This window comes from Callorhinchus milii, unplaced genomic scaffold (genome assembly GCF_018977255.1).
Source record: "Callorhinchus milii isolate IMCB2004 unplaced genomic scaffold, IMCB_Cmil_1.0 Scaffold18, whole genome shotgun sequence".
NCBI lineage: Eukaryota > Metazoa > Chordata > Chondrichthyes > Chimaeriformes > Callorhinchidae > Callorhinchus > Callorhinchus milii.
In genome coordinates this window covers 5,496,350-5,515,257 of record NW_024704759.1, presented here as the reverse complement: position 1 = coordinate 5,515,257, position 18,908 = coordinate 5,496,350, and the positions used below count along the sequence as shown (strand labels likewise).

Sequence of the window (18,908 nt, the reverse complement as noted above, 5' to 3'; positions counted from 1 at the left end):
CGGAAGTAGCCTATACCCATTCTTCAGATGAATATTAAAGTTTGCATAACTATTCAAAATAGGAGTTACTTCTTCAGATAAATTGAGATTTAGGTCCACTTTGTAGTGTGCAAAATAGCTCCTGCATGTTCCTGCAAAAAACAATCACTGCATGCAACAGTAACTAGTGTCAAACCTTTTCAGATGTTTTGATACAAGGCCTTATAAAAATGCAAGTTCTGCTCCCTCAGCATGAACACCAGCTATCAGTCCCAGTGTAAAGAACAATTCTACAAGAGAAGCTGATGCACTTTCTACAGGACAATAGACCGAGTTCTCCTGTACATCAAAGCACCTCAGACGATTGATATGCCAATTGGAATGGCATCTTCAGATAGGAGGCTGCAGAGATAAACACCAAGCGTGGTGCCGTCGTGCTCCGCCACTGTCAAGCGCTCCGGGACACTACCCTGTGTGTGGCATGCTGTATAAATCCAAGTTGTTGTTGTTGTTAAATGCTACGTGCAAATGGTCCATCCTTTCCTCATTATTTGAATACGATCAACGCTACAACCAAGAGCAGTGGCACAAAAATATAATCCTGAAGCTTTAGGGACCAAGGCCTTGAGCTTTAGTATATTAACAAGCTCATTCAAGAAGAGAATTTACTTGGGGAAGACATAAAGTGAACAAAATTTGACAGGTGCCACATATTTGCTCATGGCAGGAGATGAGAAACAATCTCTACATGTGAACCGACCGCTAATCCCACAGATTTTTAAAGTAAATTAACAAATAGTAAGCACCAAAATCAGATCCTCTCCATCGCAACACGAATGGATCATTAATTGTGGCTAACAACATCACAGGGGAAAATGCATTAAACAATTGCAAACTGTCATGGGTATGAATATCCAAATATACAGAAGAACCTCATAATGCGCTGATTCACGTCCATAAACCCAAATCTCAAAATATAAGTGGTACAAAACCGCAATGCCAACCGTGACATAACTTCCTGTGAGCTGCACACAAGGCTCAGACCAGTTCTTGAAAAATTCTCGCATGTTGCACATGTGCTCCTTGCACCAACAATGTCTGATCTGCGCATTGTCAGAGAGGTGACTGTGTGAAATACGAAACAAACTCTTTGGTACCTCATTGTACCCCTCCAGCCAGGCCATGTAAGATTTTTTTTAAATCAACTATAGCGTAAAAATGTAATCACCAACATCATGTTTCTATCAACCCAAAATTTGTTAAGAATTGGGAACAATTTTGGATTCACTTTCAGATTACAACACAAACTGGCAAGGAGACAATTACTCACTACTGTGCACAGTCGATGAGCTGATACTCATTTGATCTTTCGTAGCATGCTTTCACACCTTCATCTTGCCAGAGGTTCTTTGTATTTTCATAGAACTCCTGAAATAAAAACATTGAAACCTGTTAAAATGTGCAATAGAGCATCCAAACAGCAGATAATGCAAGTGTTGGTACGGTTCCTCATGCACTGGCAGTTATTGTGTCACAAACAAGAGGCTGCATTGAATGCTATATTTCTGCATTGTACCAGTCCAGTCAAGCACACATAATTGTGGTACACTTTATATACTGATAGTGCACACACTGCCGTAGCCTCAAAGATTGAAGACTTTACAAACAATGATCTGCACAGACAGGACAGGCAGTAAAGCTTAGAGGAGATCTTATGCCCATTAAATATTAAGAAAACCCAAAAGGCTTTAAACTAGAAAGAGCAGGTTTCAATCCCCTTGAATGAAACAGTCATTACACTGAACAGCAACTATCTGAAGTGTGATGCTGTTTGACATTATAAGTCATTATAAAGATCTCTTTATAGAATAAAGTTAAGCTAGTTTCTTTCAAGCACTCTGGGATGTGACCTTGCTTGAGGGGCACTATATAAATGCAAGTTGTTGTTGTTGTGCCTGATTGCTCCTCACCCCCTTTAATACTCCTCTTCAAGAATCAAATTATCTTCTGAAAGAATGTACGGCCTCTGGGTCAACATCAGTTTATGTCAAATAATTTCACATTCCAATTACTTTATGTTTTAACATTCACTTTAACATCTTTCATGATTACCTATATTTGTGCTCAGGAAGCAAGTGATGTGATTGGGAAACTAAACTGATAACACTCACTGTCTCCAAGGTCAAACACAAACATTGATGTAACAGAGCCTACTGGAAACAACAAAACTACCTCCGCACAATCCACCATCTTCAGGAGAAAATATTGGGCGACAGAAAAACTAATTTAAAGGTAGAAAATTACAAGACAACTTGCACACATTTAGCTGGAGAAATGTGTATGAAGGCGAGCTTTCTCTTTGAGCTAATGAATGCTCACCTGGAAATACAAAAGTGGCAAATGTAACTATCATTAGACATCACTGGAAGATTTAATTGGTTCCCTCTCTTCAGCAAATGCTGACTCATGCTGAAAGCCAGTTCTAGTTCTGCAAGTGCTAGTGGTCCTGTTTATCATTGAATCTAAGTGGTCTAAATTTTTTTTACAGGTCCTTTTTTTTTGCAAAGAAGAGTTACAATATTGGTACATCAGTACTGCCACTCAAAGTCAACAGGTCTGTATAATTGACAGCATCTTTGTCAATTTTGGTGTAAACGATTTAAAAATGTCAACACACCCGCACACTCTCTCTCTCTCACTATTCCTTCCTGGGTCACAAATTGTGGATTAGACTAGCGTTTGGAGTGATTAAATGGAAAGTTTTAAATATGAAGGAAGGTCACTGTACAGTTCAAGCACTTAATATGTTCCCATTCCCTGAAACTTATAAAACAATGGCACAATTCTCCAAGTGTATCACAATTACAACTCGACTGTAGCAAAAGTGGGGGAATTTTTTTTTATAAGTTCAACCAGTAAAGATTGCCATCAGTAAAGAAGGCATTTCAAGGGCTAGTCACCGGTTGAGTATGTATACAACAAAACTCTGGCTGTGGCTGATCTTTTTAGTTCCCTCTCTCCTAACACAGCAGAATTATCGAAGCGACAATGAGGATCCTACTCAGGCATTCCACTCACTGAGAAGACATCAACACACACTACAATCAGATGCTTGGCCTCCACTAATTTCGTTCTCTTTGCTCTGAATTAAATTCTGATATTTATCCCTGAGGAACTCTCAGCCTGGCTAATCCTCTGGCTCACATTAAACCATGGTTAACAAAACTGAAAAATTATCAGCCGGGCTAATTTAAGCAAATAACAGAACATACCCACGTGTAATTTTAAATACATATAGGTATAGCAAACTGTCCAACAGCAACATTTCATCCAAACTTAGACACTTCCTGCAAACTCTTCCTTATTTACAGATTATTGGGCATCGAAATCTGCTTAGCACCCAGAAGCACTGAGCCACATAAAAGGAGAATACCCCAAGTTGAATTCCTGGTGCGCACTGAGCACTCAAGACTATCAACTAGAGGAAGAGAAAAAGAGAGGAGGGGAAGGAGGTAGTAAGCTGAGCTGGCTTCAACTGACAACCTGCATTGAAAATTCACCGGGATTAGGTAAATAGGGTCCACCACGCCAGGAAAAGTGTGCGATCCAGTCCAGCCAAAGTTACACATGATTATACTACTTTGTGGTACTTTTGTGTCAAATACAGCCCAGGGCAAGGACTGCACAGACATTTTGCAGAGAGAATGCTTTTCATTCTTTCTCCCTCGAGCCCAGAAGTTAGAAATTCCTGAGAGAATCCATAACACTCCAACTCAGGAATGCTGTAGTTGGCAAGTGTTTCCCAGCACTGATTCAATATGGTGACATACGAGACAAGAAGTAACCTGGTGAAGCTCTGACTGAATGGGTGGTACAATCAGAAATTTACAGAGTAGGAGGCGGCCATTTAGTCCATCTCTCATTTAGCAGACAGGGTTCCAATGGCACAGGTCAAAAGTTAAAACATTGGGAAAACAGGAAAATTACTCTTTGAAAGTAAAAAGTCATATGATTCACTTAAGATATAAATGATTGATATCCAAGTGAGAACTTAATGGTCGGTTCAAAACATTGCATCATGATTCTAAATATCATATGGTACTATTTCAAAAGAGAAGAGTTTCCTGGTATCCTGGCTAACAATCCCCCAAATAAGAAAAGGACGCTGCTAGACGCAAATTGCCTTACTGTATTCACCCACAGTCATTACACTTTGCAGAAAACTCTGAAATGCCTTGAGACATTGACTTGCTGAGGCACTATATTAAACATAAGGATTACCTTTATGTACACATGCCATACGGTAATGAACAGATGGTTGAAATGTTGTCCATGCTTTGAGTTGAGTAGAATGGTCACAGACTGAGCAACTCCACAAGATCCCCTCTCGTCATTCAGATGAGGGAAATGGTAGAATGATCGTCACTATTAATTGACAAGTGCTCCAAAGATGGTTTTCATGGATTCCGTTAACTAAACACCTTGACCAAGTAACAGCGTTGTGACTCACACAAGCTACATGTAGATTTGCACACTCAAACCCTCAGCAATCATCACAGCTTATGTTCATTAACTACGTTATATTGCTTTTACAACCTTATCAGCAAATCTTCCAAATTGCAAATTTTCCAGCCAGTAGTGAAACATTCGACATCAAGATTCATACATTGAGATTTGTCTTCCCAGGCTACTGTGCATGATCGTAAAGTTACTATTTGAAGAGAAGACATTTCCCTATGCTTCAGTCGACATTCATCCCATCTCAGCAGGAAACAAGCTAAACAGCAGAGTGCTCAGTACAGCTGGACACTGATTACAGCAGTACACATTGGAGGATTAAATCAATGCTGGACTGTGCTCTGCCTATAGCCCTGGCAGAATATGGTTATTTAAGGGGCACTGCTATACGCAATTATCTTACGGCATTCACCCAAAAACTGCCACTGCACTTTACAGAAAACTCTGAAATACCTTGAGACAAATGACTTGCTAAGGCACTGTATCAATTGTTACTGAATTCTTACTCAAACTATCAAGGCTTATCGAGAACTACAGTCACAATTGGCAGAGGCATCCAGGAAGCAAGAAAGGAGCTTGCAAACCTGCTCGGTGGAAGGATTAGTGTCAATTATCTCCCTTCCTATAATGCAACCTCTACGGCTTTACAGATTCATTTGATAGCTGTTTGTGGAACATTGCTGCACAGGTCAGCTGTCGCATTTACCCACAAAATAGTTATTAACTTTACAGTATTTGCTGAAAAGATGTAAAATATTTTAATCTAATTAATATTTAGATTAAAGCGCCTTCTCTACCTCTTCTCCCAGATCCCTCCCAGCCCAGGTTCCCAGTCTTCATAAAAGTGACTTTGAGATCTTCTCCATATGTGAAAGGCGCTATATAAGTGCAAATTGTTGTTGAGTGCAATGCAGATCAAAATCAATGACAAGAAATTGGAAACAATACCAATGTAATCAAACATAGATTTTTAAAAGAATTCTAAATATCTATCAGAAATACACCTGCAAATAACTTCTGAATTTCAACTTCAATTCCATCAAGTCTGCAGAGTGAATCCCAATTGTAAGGACATTCCTTGTGAACCCTGAACCTTCCATCACTTACAAACAAAGATTGAGAGGACTGAAGCAGTCCTGAGCATTATATTGAGAAATATATATTAAAAGGTAGTGGCAGCAAACTTGTCCAGTGATGTCATGCTTTCAAACAGATAAACGAACAGGTTACCCTAAAAGAAGGATTTCCAAAGAGGCAAGAGAAAAAGGTTTGTCAGATAAAAATTGATATTGAGGAATTGTCAAGATATTGAGGAAATCTAGTGAACAGGGGGAGAAGGGTTTTATACTTGGTTGAGTATTTTTAATTAAAAAAAATAATGTGTTTGACCAAGATTAGTACAGTGATGAACAGCAATTCACTGACTGCTCCCATACTTTCTACAAGAGTTGCTGAAGTTTCGGAGCACAAATAAGATTTAACAAAAACTGCAGCAGCAATTTAAATACACATCGCACCAAAAGTAAACAATTTGGCTGAACATTAAAAGCAGCAGATTAACAGAAACTTAAGTAAAACTACAGAAGATGACACTTAAAATTAGAGATTAACTATAAAAGTTAAACTACCTGTCAGTCAAAATATTTCACGTACATGGCTGAAGGTGCAGTATTATTACAGATCACAGAGATGACGTGTGTTTTCACACACACATACCAAAAGGCCCAGTACAAAACTGGGGAGGGAGAAGGAAGGGGTCAAGGAAGAAAGTGGGGAAATCAATTTGAAGCTGGAGGGAAGGAAGGTGTAGGCGACTGCAATTTTCTAATTTCCAGCCAGCCTAACAAGAAACCAGCCTCTCATGGCTGAGGGTTTATTGGTCCACGTCAATGACGTGGCCCTGTGAATGAAGGACTGATGTCAGCTGAGGTCAACCATAGCACCTCCAGTGAAATAGCTCAAAATATTCACTTAAATTCCAAGGTAGCAGCACTGTGCTAATAGCCACTGCCACCTAGAATCATCAAATATTACAACACAGAAGGAGGCATTCGACCCATCGTGCCTGTGCCAGCTCTTTGGAAGAACTACCCAATCAGTCCCACTTACCCCCCTCTTTCCCCATATCCTTTTCAAGTATCTATCCAATCTCCTTTTGAAAGTTGTAATTGAATCTGTTTCCACCACCCTTTCAAGCAGTACATTCCAGACCGTAACAACATTGTGTGTAAAAAAAATTCTCAACTCCCCCCTCTGTTTTTTTTGCCAATATCTTCAATCTATGTCCCCTGGCTACCGACCTACCTGCCAGGGGAAAAAGTTTCTCCCTATCTACTCTAACAAAACCCCTCATAATTTTGTATACCTCTATCAAATCTCCCCTTAACTTTCCCTGCTCTAAGGAGTACAATCCCAGCTTCTCTCCACATAGCTAACGTCCCTCAACCCTGGTACCATTCTGGGAAATCTCCTCTGCACCCTCCCAAGGCCTTAATGTCCTTCCTAAAGTGAGGTATCCAGAATTGTGCACAATACTCCAGCTGAGGCAGTCACTTATAAAGGTTTAGCAGAACTTCTTTGCTTCTGTACTCAATGCCTCTATTTATAAAACCTATGTCAGCAATTACCAAGATAATACCTATGAATGCGAAAGAAAGGTCTCAAAGTCCTTTACAGAATGAGATGAATTAGAAACAAAGTGAATGCAGTTAGGGTAGAAAAGGCGGCAGCTGATCTCACATCTTACAAACCATGAGATCAGAAGAATTTGGTGGGGGGTGTGAGGAAAAAAGTGCGGAAGGAGCGAGGGGGAAAAAACAGGGAAATTGCTTGATTAATGTCATGAATTGCACTACAATCACTGGCATTAACCTCTTTATCCCTCAATCAGCAAACCCACAACATATTTGTTCACCCACTCATCAACTCAACACATTCTCACTTCTGAGATTCTGAACATAGCAGCAAGTAAAATCGGACAGGCTATGCATATGCTGCCAAACTATCGCCAAGGTACACTTCTCTGCCAAATGCAGAGAGTAATCCAACAGCTAAAACTTCTTTTAAAATGGACTTTCGCACACTTTGTGTTTGTCACCTCTTGTCTCAGCGCTGGAACAAGGGAAAGAAACTTCAAAACTAAATATTGAGTGAGTTGAAGCCATTTGAAGAAAGGATTAAGAGTGTTACTGTATATCAGGAAGTTTTCAAGCTTCAAGATCAAGCAGCAATGCACAAATGAATTATTGCCACGTAACTCAGAATAGCAGGCCACGGTGTATTGCTAACAGTTAGATAGCTCTGCACTTACTAATTGTCCAGATAAAAAAGTCAGTGGTTTTTACAAAACCATTTAATACTTTCTTTGATATAAAAAAATTGAGTAACAAAAGCTCTCCTTATCAAGCTGTACTTCATATTCAGAATAAATGAACATCAGTATCAGGACAATACACCAATTATCAAAATAGCATTGTCAGACCACTTTAGATGTGGGTGTGCGATGCTGAGTCATATGCTGTGGCGTTTAGCAAAGTATTTCACTTTACAAGAGCTTGCCTTGTCATACTAGTGAGATGTGACAGGGCGTGCTTTTTTTAAAAAATGTTCTATGACTAGAGTAGCAAAAAAAAGCTTCAAAAGGAAATGGGACCGGAAGCAGAGTAGTTCCAGGGATCTTGCGTAAGATTTTCCTCCATGGTGAACAATAATTAACGATGAAATAGTTCATACAATCACATGCAGTTTGTTTCAGGAAAAGTTCAAGATTCGATGGGGAGAAACGATTGTTAAAAAAACCTTTGTAGGAAGATTATTGAATGTCATTCAGCTATGATGACCAGATTAATAGGCTCAGGTTATAGTTCTTACAGCAGAGGAGGTTAAGGGGATTTGATTGAGGTGCTTAAAATAATTAAAGTAAATGTGTAAATTAGTGGATGACTCTTCCTTTTGGTTGAGGGATCCATTACAAGGGACACTGCCTTAAAATCAAAACTAACAGTTGAAACTGAGGTCAGGAATCATTTCTTCACACAGAGGCTTGCTTATGAAGATGTGGAATGCTCTGCCCCAGAAAGCTATAGAGGCAGAATCAATAGAGATCTTTAAAAGAGACAGACAGAATTGGGTAGTATATAGAGGTTTAAAATGGTATGGATAAAGGGTGGGGCATTGGAATTAAAAGTTCTGCCAAGATTTAGGAAACTGGTGGAACAGGCTCGATTGGGTGACTTGCCTCCACCTATTCCTAGTTTATGTTCTCATTTCTAAGTATGTGAGTAAAAAGCAGATCATAATTCAATGGAAATATATCCAGTGCAGAGTGCAATGCTCTAACAAAACAAGACATTAATCCTTGGACACACCTGTAGAAAATGTCAGTTTTTCCAAAGTTGGAAACGCATGCATTACATTCACCTTCAATGAATGTCTGTTAATTCGGCCAGGCAATGGTTAAAGCACCAGTCACAGCATTAGTTGTACTGGGTGGCTAGCTGCAATGTATTAAGTAAGGTAATCTATCTTCTATACTAAAAAAAAACTGTCTGCGCTTCAAGAAGGATCTCGATAACTGATTGACGTAGAGACATGATTTATACCTCATCGGAACGGTCCTGCAATTGGGAGTGACATGGGCATATTTGTTTTCAGGTATCTCCTATTGCTCATGTATTATTTTCAGTTTTTCGCTGCAGTTATGGCTGGTGGCCGCCGAGTTAAAGTGGCGCTGTTGCATCATGAGTCACAGAGCACCTATGTATGTACGCATATACTGCAGTTATACCTGCTGTCCACACCGGTTGATCGGGGCACCCTACGTCACAGAGCATGCACACAACCAAGCATCGGGAACAAAATAAAGAACACAGGCGAAGCTAAGCCACGGCAACAACAACAAAATCAAAATTTTAATGTGCAGAGTCCTCCCAGATGGGTATAGATAAAGATGAAATGTCTGTCTGTGCGTCAACCTACATTCCATATGGGATCCTTTGGTTGCAAGCATAGCTGCAATTAGTACAGCAAGTGGTTAATAAAAGGAATGCATTTAATTCGAATGACAATACCGCAGTTTCTTTAAATAACATGAATTGCAGCAATTAAGAAAACCCAGTCAACTATTGAACTAATGGGATATAATAAATAATAATCCTTGCATTTGATATAGCACCTGATCACACCTTTGAGACATCTCAAAGCAGTTCACAGAATATACTGTAAAGTGAATTGACTATCTTGGGGGTGAAATGTAACAGCCAATTGCGCACCAGTGTCCCACAAACACTCGTTGATTGAGTGACCAAATTTTTTTTTTTTTTTGGAAGAGATTATTAAAAGCAACCCGCTAATCAATTAACAACTGGATTCCCACTTACTGCAAGGTAAACAGAGGCGTGTGGAGTAACGAAACTTGCCCAATGTTTCACCCTGCCCAGGAATCAAACCTAGGTCCTCTTGCTTGTGAGGTAAGTGCTCTATCCTCTAAGCTACAGGACTCCATGAAACCAGATATAAAAATTTGTAAGAAAGTAAGGGTTTCTGTAACCCTTGTTGTTCTTCATAATACACTGCTTGTTGGTTCAGAAATGCCATGTAAATCTCCAAATACAATCTTTACCAAAGACAACCACAACTGATGTAATTCTGCAGCAAAATATTTAACTGAGTAACCAGTTAAATCAGCAATGAGAGCTAGGTGGAGTAACTCAACAGTATTGATCTATGAAACCAGTGCTCAAACACATTGTTCACATTTCCAAAGATTTATACTTTGGTCCTGTTAAGGAAATGCACACAGGACGATACAGGAGAAAATTCAGTGACAGACAAACATTGGATAGAGCAGTACATGAAGAATCATAGGTCCAGTGAAAAACCCTTTTCGTCTACGCTCAGAGGCTCCTCCAACATCAAAATCAACATCTTATCAAAAAGATTAGGGTGTACTTATAGCAGATAGCTGACAGTAATATAAGGAACTCTGATAGTCAAATATTCAGCCACTGTTCTCCTGCAGTGTTTTCTGCTATTGCAGGATTATGGCCAATTCACTCCTCAGCATTCAAAGTGCAATCTGCACACCGATCTTGGGCTTCAGTGTTTTGTGACAAAATTACACACAGACATGTAGCTGACGTAGCCAAAATATTCAATCTGCACAAACATATCCAAATATGGATTCTGTTCCTGAACAGTTAAATATTCAGTGCTAACCCTTGTACTGGGCCAGCGTTCTCAAGATACCTTCATTTATTTGTTTTGACTGAACATCACCAACCAAATAATCTCACTTTCCGAGCTTCTAATCAGCTAGGAAGCAAAGTCGACTCATCATACATAACTAAAAAGAAATCCCTCCAAGAAAGAATCGCTAATAGGCTGATGGAATGTAGCATACAGGAAATCAGTATTGATTCTTCTCTTGGGTATTAATGCTGCTCCACACTGAATATAAGCTCAATAAGAAGCACTGCAGGTTATCTCTTCACCTCCAGCCACACCACACACCGCCCCATCCACCACTCGAACCCCAATTGACACATACACAGCTTTATAATAGCTCTTCTTTTGAGCTGTCTCAAAGTTCTTCATAGAATATACTGCAAAGTGAATTGATTGTATATTTTGTGCGCGAAACACAGCAGCCAATTGTGCACAGCAGCGTCCCAGACAGTCATGGATTGAGTGACCACTAACGACGGTAGAATAGAAATTAACAACAGAAAAGCTTTTAGCCATTCTAATTTAAAGTTTCCACCCTTAATCTCCTATTGTTTCCATTACCAAATCCTTTTTGCCTCACTAATGGTTGGGATTATTGTACGTTCTCCCCCCCCCNTCCACACTGATACCAAAGTATCTGTAGGTACTGTAGGATGTGAGAGGGCTGTAATATGAAACTCAACAGTGATAACTAATGAAACAAATAGACCTTTTTGCCACACTGTTCATCATTTTGCTTTCATTAAAACAACCTACAGTATAGTATTCAATAGTAGTTTCTGTGATAAGGTCCTGTAAGATCCTATTTTTCATTCATTATTACAGCACAGTCCTTTGCCTTACTCGGCCCATTCTTAATGCTTCTTTAATGCTTAATGGTTCCTTAATGCACCAAGCGGCCAACAATTCACAGTGGATTATGCTTCATGAAGCCAGTCTATCAGAATAAGTATGGTTCACTAACTTTTCCATGGGCCATTTTTCTCAGTGGCAGCTGCCAAAAACGTCAGAAAGAGGAACAGACGTAAACAATTGAAATAGGAAAAGCAAAGTTGTGACTGACAGAATTAAACTGGAGACATGAGAAGCACGAACCGGCAGCAGCTACTGTTATTGGGGACCCAGTGGGGGGGTAGGAGGTGAGAGAAGAGAATGCGGTGAAGGAGAGATCTCAAATTATATTAACCATTGATATACCTTTTAATTCTATGTAAAAAAAATTGGTGATGGGTGGGGAGGGCGGGAGGAACCACAACAACAACAAATTACAAATATTCCAAACTTGGTAGTCCGGTTTCAGGGCCAGGTGGGTCCACAGTACTCTAAGGCACTGCTGATGACAGACCATTCATGCTGGTTCATTGGGCAGGACTCACAGGGGCAGACAGTCACTGGGGTCAGGGATTCTTCCTAATCATCTCCTGTTAACCCTGCAAGCCAAAGCCCAATGGGTTGGGTAGTGCTAGCTGGACCAGTAGGAAGCTTGCCAAACAATGGCAAGCTGTGGGTTTTTAGCTGGTTAAACAGCAATATCCCAGTGCACACTCTGGGGTTTCTAAGCCTTGGCTCTCTCTAACCTATGGAGTAGTTTCTGGAATTAAATAAGCAGAGTGCAACCCACCAGGCATAGAGTGCACATTCCATTCCCAGGCAAATTTCCATGGTAGTTACCGCACATATGTGGAACTCAAATGGTTTGGTGTACTCTTAAGAACGGTACTCCAAGTGCTCTGAGACGACATCCAGCATGAAGGCCGCTATATAAATGCAAATTGTTGTTGTTGGTGATGGGTATCTGCATGTGTCAGAGACTTGGCTGACCAAACATAATTCTAGAACATCCACGATACCACGTTCTTAATACAGCATGCAACTACTTCTTAAATCAAAAACAGTGTCCTGATCTCAACCACATTCCTGGTAAACCTGTTTAACCTCAGTAGAAAAATGGGAGTCTGTTCTAAACTTCCATCCACAACCCAGAACTACGTCTTCTTGTTCTGTTGCCATGGGGTATTGATCTGAAAGTATGGTTTGGCATTTGCATTACCCCGCTTACCATCAATTCAGCATTTTATATGAATCTATAAAAGTCCCCTCATAGGTTTCTCTTAAATTCAGTTTTCAAATTGCTCTGGGTATTTAGATTTTTTTTACAGAAAAACAAGAATGGAGATCTTGGGAGTGATAGCAAAGCAGCAAACCCATCAAGCGGTTCACATTTTCTGGCTTGATTTCCAATTAATCCTCGAGACATTTCCCCAAAGCTCGCATAATTCTTAGAACTATAGATGGCCTCACTTAGAAAACACACTTCCAGGTGGTGCCAGGGCAATGTGGCCTCCAAAGTGAATGATAAACTGAAACCACAACTGACACAGCTGAGCCAATTCAAGGAACCAACTCAAACTGCACGTTCTGGTGGTAATTGCCAATTCCTTCAGTTTTGCTGCTGTGGTTTAACAAATCATCTGAGCAGTTTTAAGAAAAAATCATTTGTAGTGACTTCCAAGTTACTATATAGAGAAAATAATTTCCTTCTGAGTCAATAACCTCAATTTAGTTTTTGCCAATAGTTTACAGGAGTCCGTAGCCTGCACTTAATTGGTCATGTTCATATTAGTCTAGACACTGAGTGTCTGCAGGCTATTTGACTACAGAGAGCCTCACAGCGGAATCTGATCTTGTGTAACATTCATATGTGAGTATTACAACAGGAACCACTGGGTAGCAATCAACGACAGTATTCTTAACAGATCTGCCTGCACTGAAGCCAGGAGTGCTGAGGTCAATTGTAGAACCTGAACTGCATTTAACAGAAATTTACCATGATTCAAAAGAACGTTACACTTAAAAATCCTTAGAGAGCAATGTTAACCAAGTGTGTGCAGGTATCCTCCAGAACAGACTCCATAGACTAACGCGTTTCACTTTCAGGGCTAGAGGCTAATAACTATTCCAGCGCCGCGGCACACAAGGTGAGGACCAGCAATAACTGCCAAAGTGGCTCCAGGTAAACTCTTTAAGATTTGTCCAATCACCGATTAGATTGGACTCACTCAAACTCAAGACAACGTACTGTTTTTTTAAGGTAAAAAGAAAATTCCAGCCAGCACTGAAAATCCTTCTCAGTTTTCAAATCATTCAACCACACCAAAAATTTTGATTTTTTATTTAAAATTTTGATTTACCATTTGAGTTATCTACTAATTCGCAGGTTACCTCACCCCTCACGCTGCTGAAACTCTGGTCCACGCCTTTATCACCTCAAGGCTGGACTATGGGAACTCTCTCCTCGCGGCCTTCCCGGCCCTCCCTCCACACTGCAGGTCATCCAGAACTCTGCAGCTCGTGTACTGTCCCGCACCAGACACCGCGACCACATCACTCCCACCCTCGCTCGCCTCCACTGGCTCCCCATCCCCCAGAGGATCGAATTCAAGATCCTCATCCTCACCTACAAGGCCATTCACGGCCTCGCTCCCTCCTACCTCTCTGACCTACTATCTCCCTACCTACCTGCCCGTACCCTCCGTTCCTCTGGCTCCGGTCTGCTCCACATCCCCCGCCTCAACCATCCTACCATCGGTGGCCGGGCCTTCAGCCTCTCAGCCCCGAGGCTCTGGAACTCTATCCCCCAGTGCCTTCGCCGCTTCCTCCCTTTCCTCCTTCAAGGCCGGTCTCAAGACCTTTCTCTTTGACCGTGCCTTCGGCTCCCCTCTCGACTCTCTACCCCCCCCCCTCGCTCCCTCCCTTCCCTCCCCCGGACCATTTCCCCCTTGCTCGGGTCCTGACCCAACTGTACAGCGCCTTGGGACGTCCTCCCGACGTGAATGGCGCTCAATAAATGGAATCTTGTTGTTGTTCTTCTTTAAAGTTAACTCAGCGAATGCTCAGAAATGTGCAACCTAACTCCTGCCATTCATGGAAACATTTCCATTTTGATGCAATAGGAAGATCATTTTAGTTGTATTAATTCCAATTGAGCTGATACTTCCACTCCAGTGGCTTAATATCCCATTTAATTAAATCATAAACGCATATTACACCTTCATCCCCCACATCCCTCCCTCCTTATAAACTAAAGAAAACAAACCATTTTAAATGTGACACAAGATTTTATAATGAACACCGATGGGATGAGGCGCTCTTGCAAAATCCCCAATACAGCTGCATTATTACCCTACAGTAGCTTCCTATTCTAGGAACAAGACATACTTACGTATCCTCTGTAACTACAATGAAAACACATTTCAAAATACTCTGCGCAGACAAAAGGGTCACATTCTGCAGAGTCTGTCAAACATTGTGCTGTCATTTCTACAATCCACAAGCCATTTGTAGTGGCTCACATTCCACTCAATCAAGATCTATAAGGTGAAAAAAGGTAAAGGCTGATACATATTTCGGATTTTAATAGTCAAACCCTATAATTCTTACAACCTACATAAAAGCAGGTCTTTCCTTAGTTGCATCTTAAACAGCAGTCAGTCGAGCACTTTACAACTCAATAACACACTCTCGTGACAAAAATCAAAGTCATTCAGCAAGTTAGAAGCAGGTTTGTCAGGAGACGGACTATTGTGATAGTTTAAGCACTCAACTGTAGTAGCAAAGTTTAAGTCCAGGTCAGGCTGACAGAATGAAATCTTCGGAGCTTCAGATAAGCTGCAAAGTTTGCAAGATGAATCAGAACAGTCTAATTTAGTCCCTAACAGAGAAAACAAATAAATTGACAATTCAAACTATGCTCGAATCAGAGAAAGGCTATAGCTGTAGCTATCAAATATATGGATATATGAGAATATGAGATATATATATGAGAATCAAATATATCTAGGTTTGTTCAACAACAACAAAAGAACACAAATTGCATTTATTCTGCAGAGCGGAGGCAGTGGACAGGTTTGTGAAGCTTTCATGGGTCGCAGAAGTAGGACGGAGCAAGACTATGGAGGGCATTAAAATTGAGGACGAGGATCTTGAACTCAATCCTCTGGGGTTGGGGAGCCAGCGAAATGGGCAAGGATGGGGATGATAGGGCCATGGAGCTTAGAGCAGGAGAGGACACAAGCTGCAGAGTTCTGAATAAACTGCAGCTTGTGGAGGGAAGAGTTGGGAAGTGCAGCGAGCAGGGAGTTAGCACAGTCAAGCCTGGACATAATAAGGCATGAATGAGGTTCTCAAAAACCTGAGGGGAGGGATAGTGGCAGAGGTGGGTGGTGGTGGTGGTGGTGGGGGGGGGGGGGGGGGGGTGAGCAGAATGGATCATGGCACAGATGTGGGATTTAAAAAACTCTTGTGGGTCGAACATGATGCTAAGGTTCCATACTGTCTCGATGAGGTGGAGTGAACATCCATGAATAGTGATACTGAGGTGAGGAAGCGCTGATGGGAGCCAAGCAAAAGGGCCTCGATCTGGTCGACATTCAACTGGAGAAAATTGGCTCAACCAGGACCTCAGATCCGTCAGGACAGCAATGGTCCTGGATTCAAGGGTGGAAGCAGAGAGAGAGAGTTGGGTGTCATCCACATGCATGTGGAACTTGAACTTAATCTCTGGGAACATCCTTGTGGAAAACCCATTGCTAAATACAAAGTGGAGATGATGGGAAAGGCGAAGCTCAAACCAGGCAAGGACAGAACCATGAAGGTGGAGCAAAGAGGAGGCGGTGGAGAAGAATAGTGGTCATCAATATGGATGGCAGCAGAGAGATCAAGAAGGACGAGAACACAGAGAGAATGTCATGTGTAACATTGACTAAGACTGTGTCTGTAATATGAGCAGGATGGAAACCAGATTGGAGAAGTTCATATAGGGAGTGGCGGAAGAAGAAACAGCAAAGCAACAACTCGTTCCAGGATCTGGGAAAGAAAGGGAAGGTTGGAGATGGGGGCAATGGAACGGTAGTTTGAGAAAAGAGATGGGTCAAGGGAAGGTTTTTGAGGATGGGGGCATTGATGGCTTTTTAATGGATGAGAATGGTGCCAGTAGACAAAGAGGTTCACGATGTCCGTTAGTAAGGGTGGGCAAGGAGGTGGAGCTGGAGAGTTAAATTTTCTTCATCTGATAGACACATTTTGTGACCTATGTGTAAATATTTGGGGCTCAACCAACTTAGAGTAAGTTGAGCTCACAAGCAAACTTTTCCTGGAAGCTAACAATGAACATTCATGGAACTTTGTGAATTCCCAATTAAATCAAATGTTATGGCACTGAAAGTTATGCCAATACAAATTAAATATCTAACACTACAGATTAACTCCCTTCAACAACAACAACTTGGATTTATACAGCGTCCCCATGCTGGATGGCGTCTCAGGACGCTTCAGAATTAAGTGCAGCCACAACATTAGGAAAATGTCATCACTGGGCTGAGGAGAACACGTCAAGATCTCCAGGAGGACAGGAAGTCACAACATTGGCTTGTGGCACAAGAGATGACGTGGATGAAAACTGAAAGGTGTTTTATGTTCACGTACAATACAGTCACTACAGATTGACAATGTGATCAGGAACTATATCAAATGCAACAATTATTCTTCTACCGATATCCTAATAAAGGTTAAAGGTGATTTAGAAAAACACGCACGCACCCTTATCAGCATAGCAATATAACTCAATCCTCAGTCACCTGAGCCTATGTTTCTCTTTGTCAGCTATTAGAGGTAGATAAATTGAAGAAAAACAATTTTACAATATTTTCTGCCTTTAAAGTACCTTCCATCTGCCGAGAATGTGCGATATTGTGTCTTTACTTCTGCAAATGCATCTTGGCTTAGACAATGGACTCATTTTTTAAAAAAAGCTTGTTGCTGTAATAGAAGGATCGTCAGGTATTCTAGAAGGACGAGATCAAACAGGCCAAAGGACCTTCATCTAAATCTCTCTAGTCACCTGACAAAAATAAGACCATACACAAGTCTGATTCTGCAACTTCCATTAAACATTCTAAACAGTGAGCGCCAGAGAAGCCAATGAACGATCAATTACAATGTTGTCTCGACTGTTAATGATATAACTGAACAAATTTACAACCACAAATGGCATTTATATATCACCTTTCATGTCAGGAGGATGTCCCAAGTGCTGAACAGTCAAGGGTTTGCACCCAAACTGGGAGTTGGATTTGAGAGGGGTGGGAGCCACTGGGAAGGCACACAAAGAGAAAGGTTTTGAGACGCACTTTGAAGAAGGCGAGGGAAGGAGCAAGGCAGAGGCGGATTTACAGCACAAGAGACCATTCGGTCCATCGTTACTTCCTGTGATATCTCTGTGAAATAACCGTTCTCCCATTTTTTCACCACAATTTTAAATTTGTTCTCTTAAAACCTAATGTGATCCAGCCACAACCACCGAGTATAATTAGGTAAAAAAATTGTTCCTAAATCAGTGTCTGTGTGAACAAAATCTAACCTTTCCCCTTGTTCTTAATTTGATGCCCTCTAGTTATTGACCAGTGGAAATAACTGGTCCTCATTTACTTCAAACCACTCAATTTTCAAAACCTCCACATAATTTTTAAAACTTCTATATAATCAGTTCCACAAAACCTTTCCCCTGCCCTGCTGGTTAATGCAACATCTGCACAATACTCTAAACTTAAAAGCCGCAGAAATTCTGAGAATTAACCAGTTCAAAAGGTTTACCTGTCGGCAAGCCAAATTTGTCAGGCTTTTCAGCACAGGAGGTGGCCTTCCGGACCATTATGCCTGTACCATGCTCGCTCTCCACTAGAGCTTTCAGAAACTATGAAATTCATTATGAAAACCAGCAGTAAAAAAAAGGAATATCTGCTCAGTTAAAATGGCCATAGAAGCCTACACAGACGTGTTCCGTGCATGTGTGCTGCGTCCTCTATGGTAGTCCATTAAACCAAGCAGTCCTCGGGAGTACAGCATGTGAAACTGCAGTGACATTCTTGATGTGGAATGAAGCAACGCAATTGGTTGAGTGAGTTTATAAATCAGTACTCATCAGTTTCCGCTTGATGTTCAAAATAATCTAGAGAAATTTAAGAGCTGCCAGACTTATCCTGTAACAATTCTTGGAACGATCAAACATAAAATGCTCACCCTATCTGACAAACGCTAGTGTGCAACACTAGATTTTACATAGAAGTCCAATGACAGATCTGCCAAGGTGAAAACTATCAGACATATCGTTTCCTCACTTTCCACTTGGA

The 18,908-nt window shown here is 41.0% G+C and overlaps 1 protein-coding gene across 2 annotated transcripts in view; it reads right to left on the bottom strand.

Annotated features, from left to right (window-relative positions):
• Positions 1-18,908, bottom strand: part of gnas (GNAS complex locus) — a 69,462-nt gene that overhangs the window by 39,704 nt on the left and 10,850 nt on the right. For both annotated transcript variants that reach the window (XM_042341705.1, XM_042341706.1), the window contains exon 5: positions 1,310-1,407. In XM_042341705.1, coding sequence (XP_042197639.1) covers positions 1,310-1,407 — 98 coding nt within the window. The remainder of the gene's footprint in view (positions 1-1,309; positions 1,408-18,908) is intronic.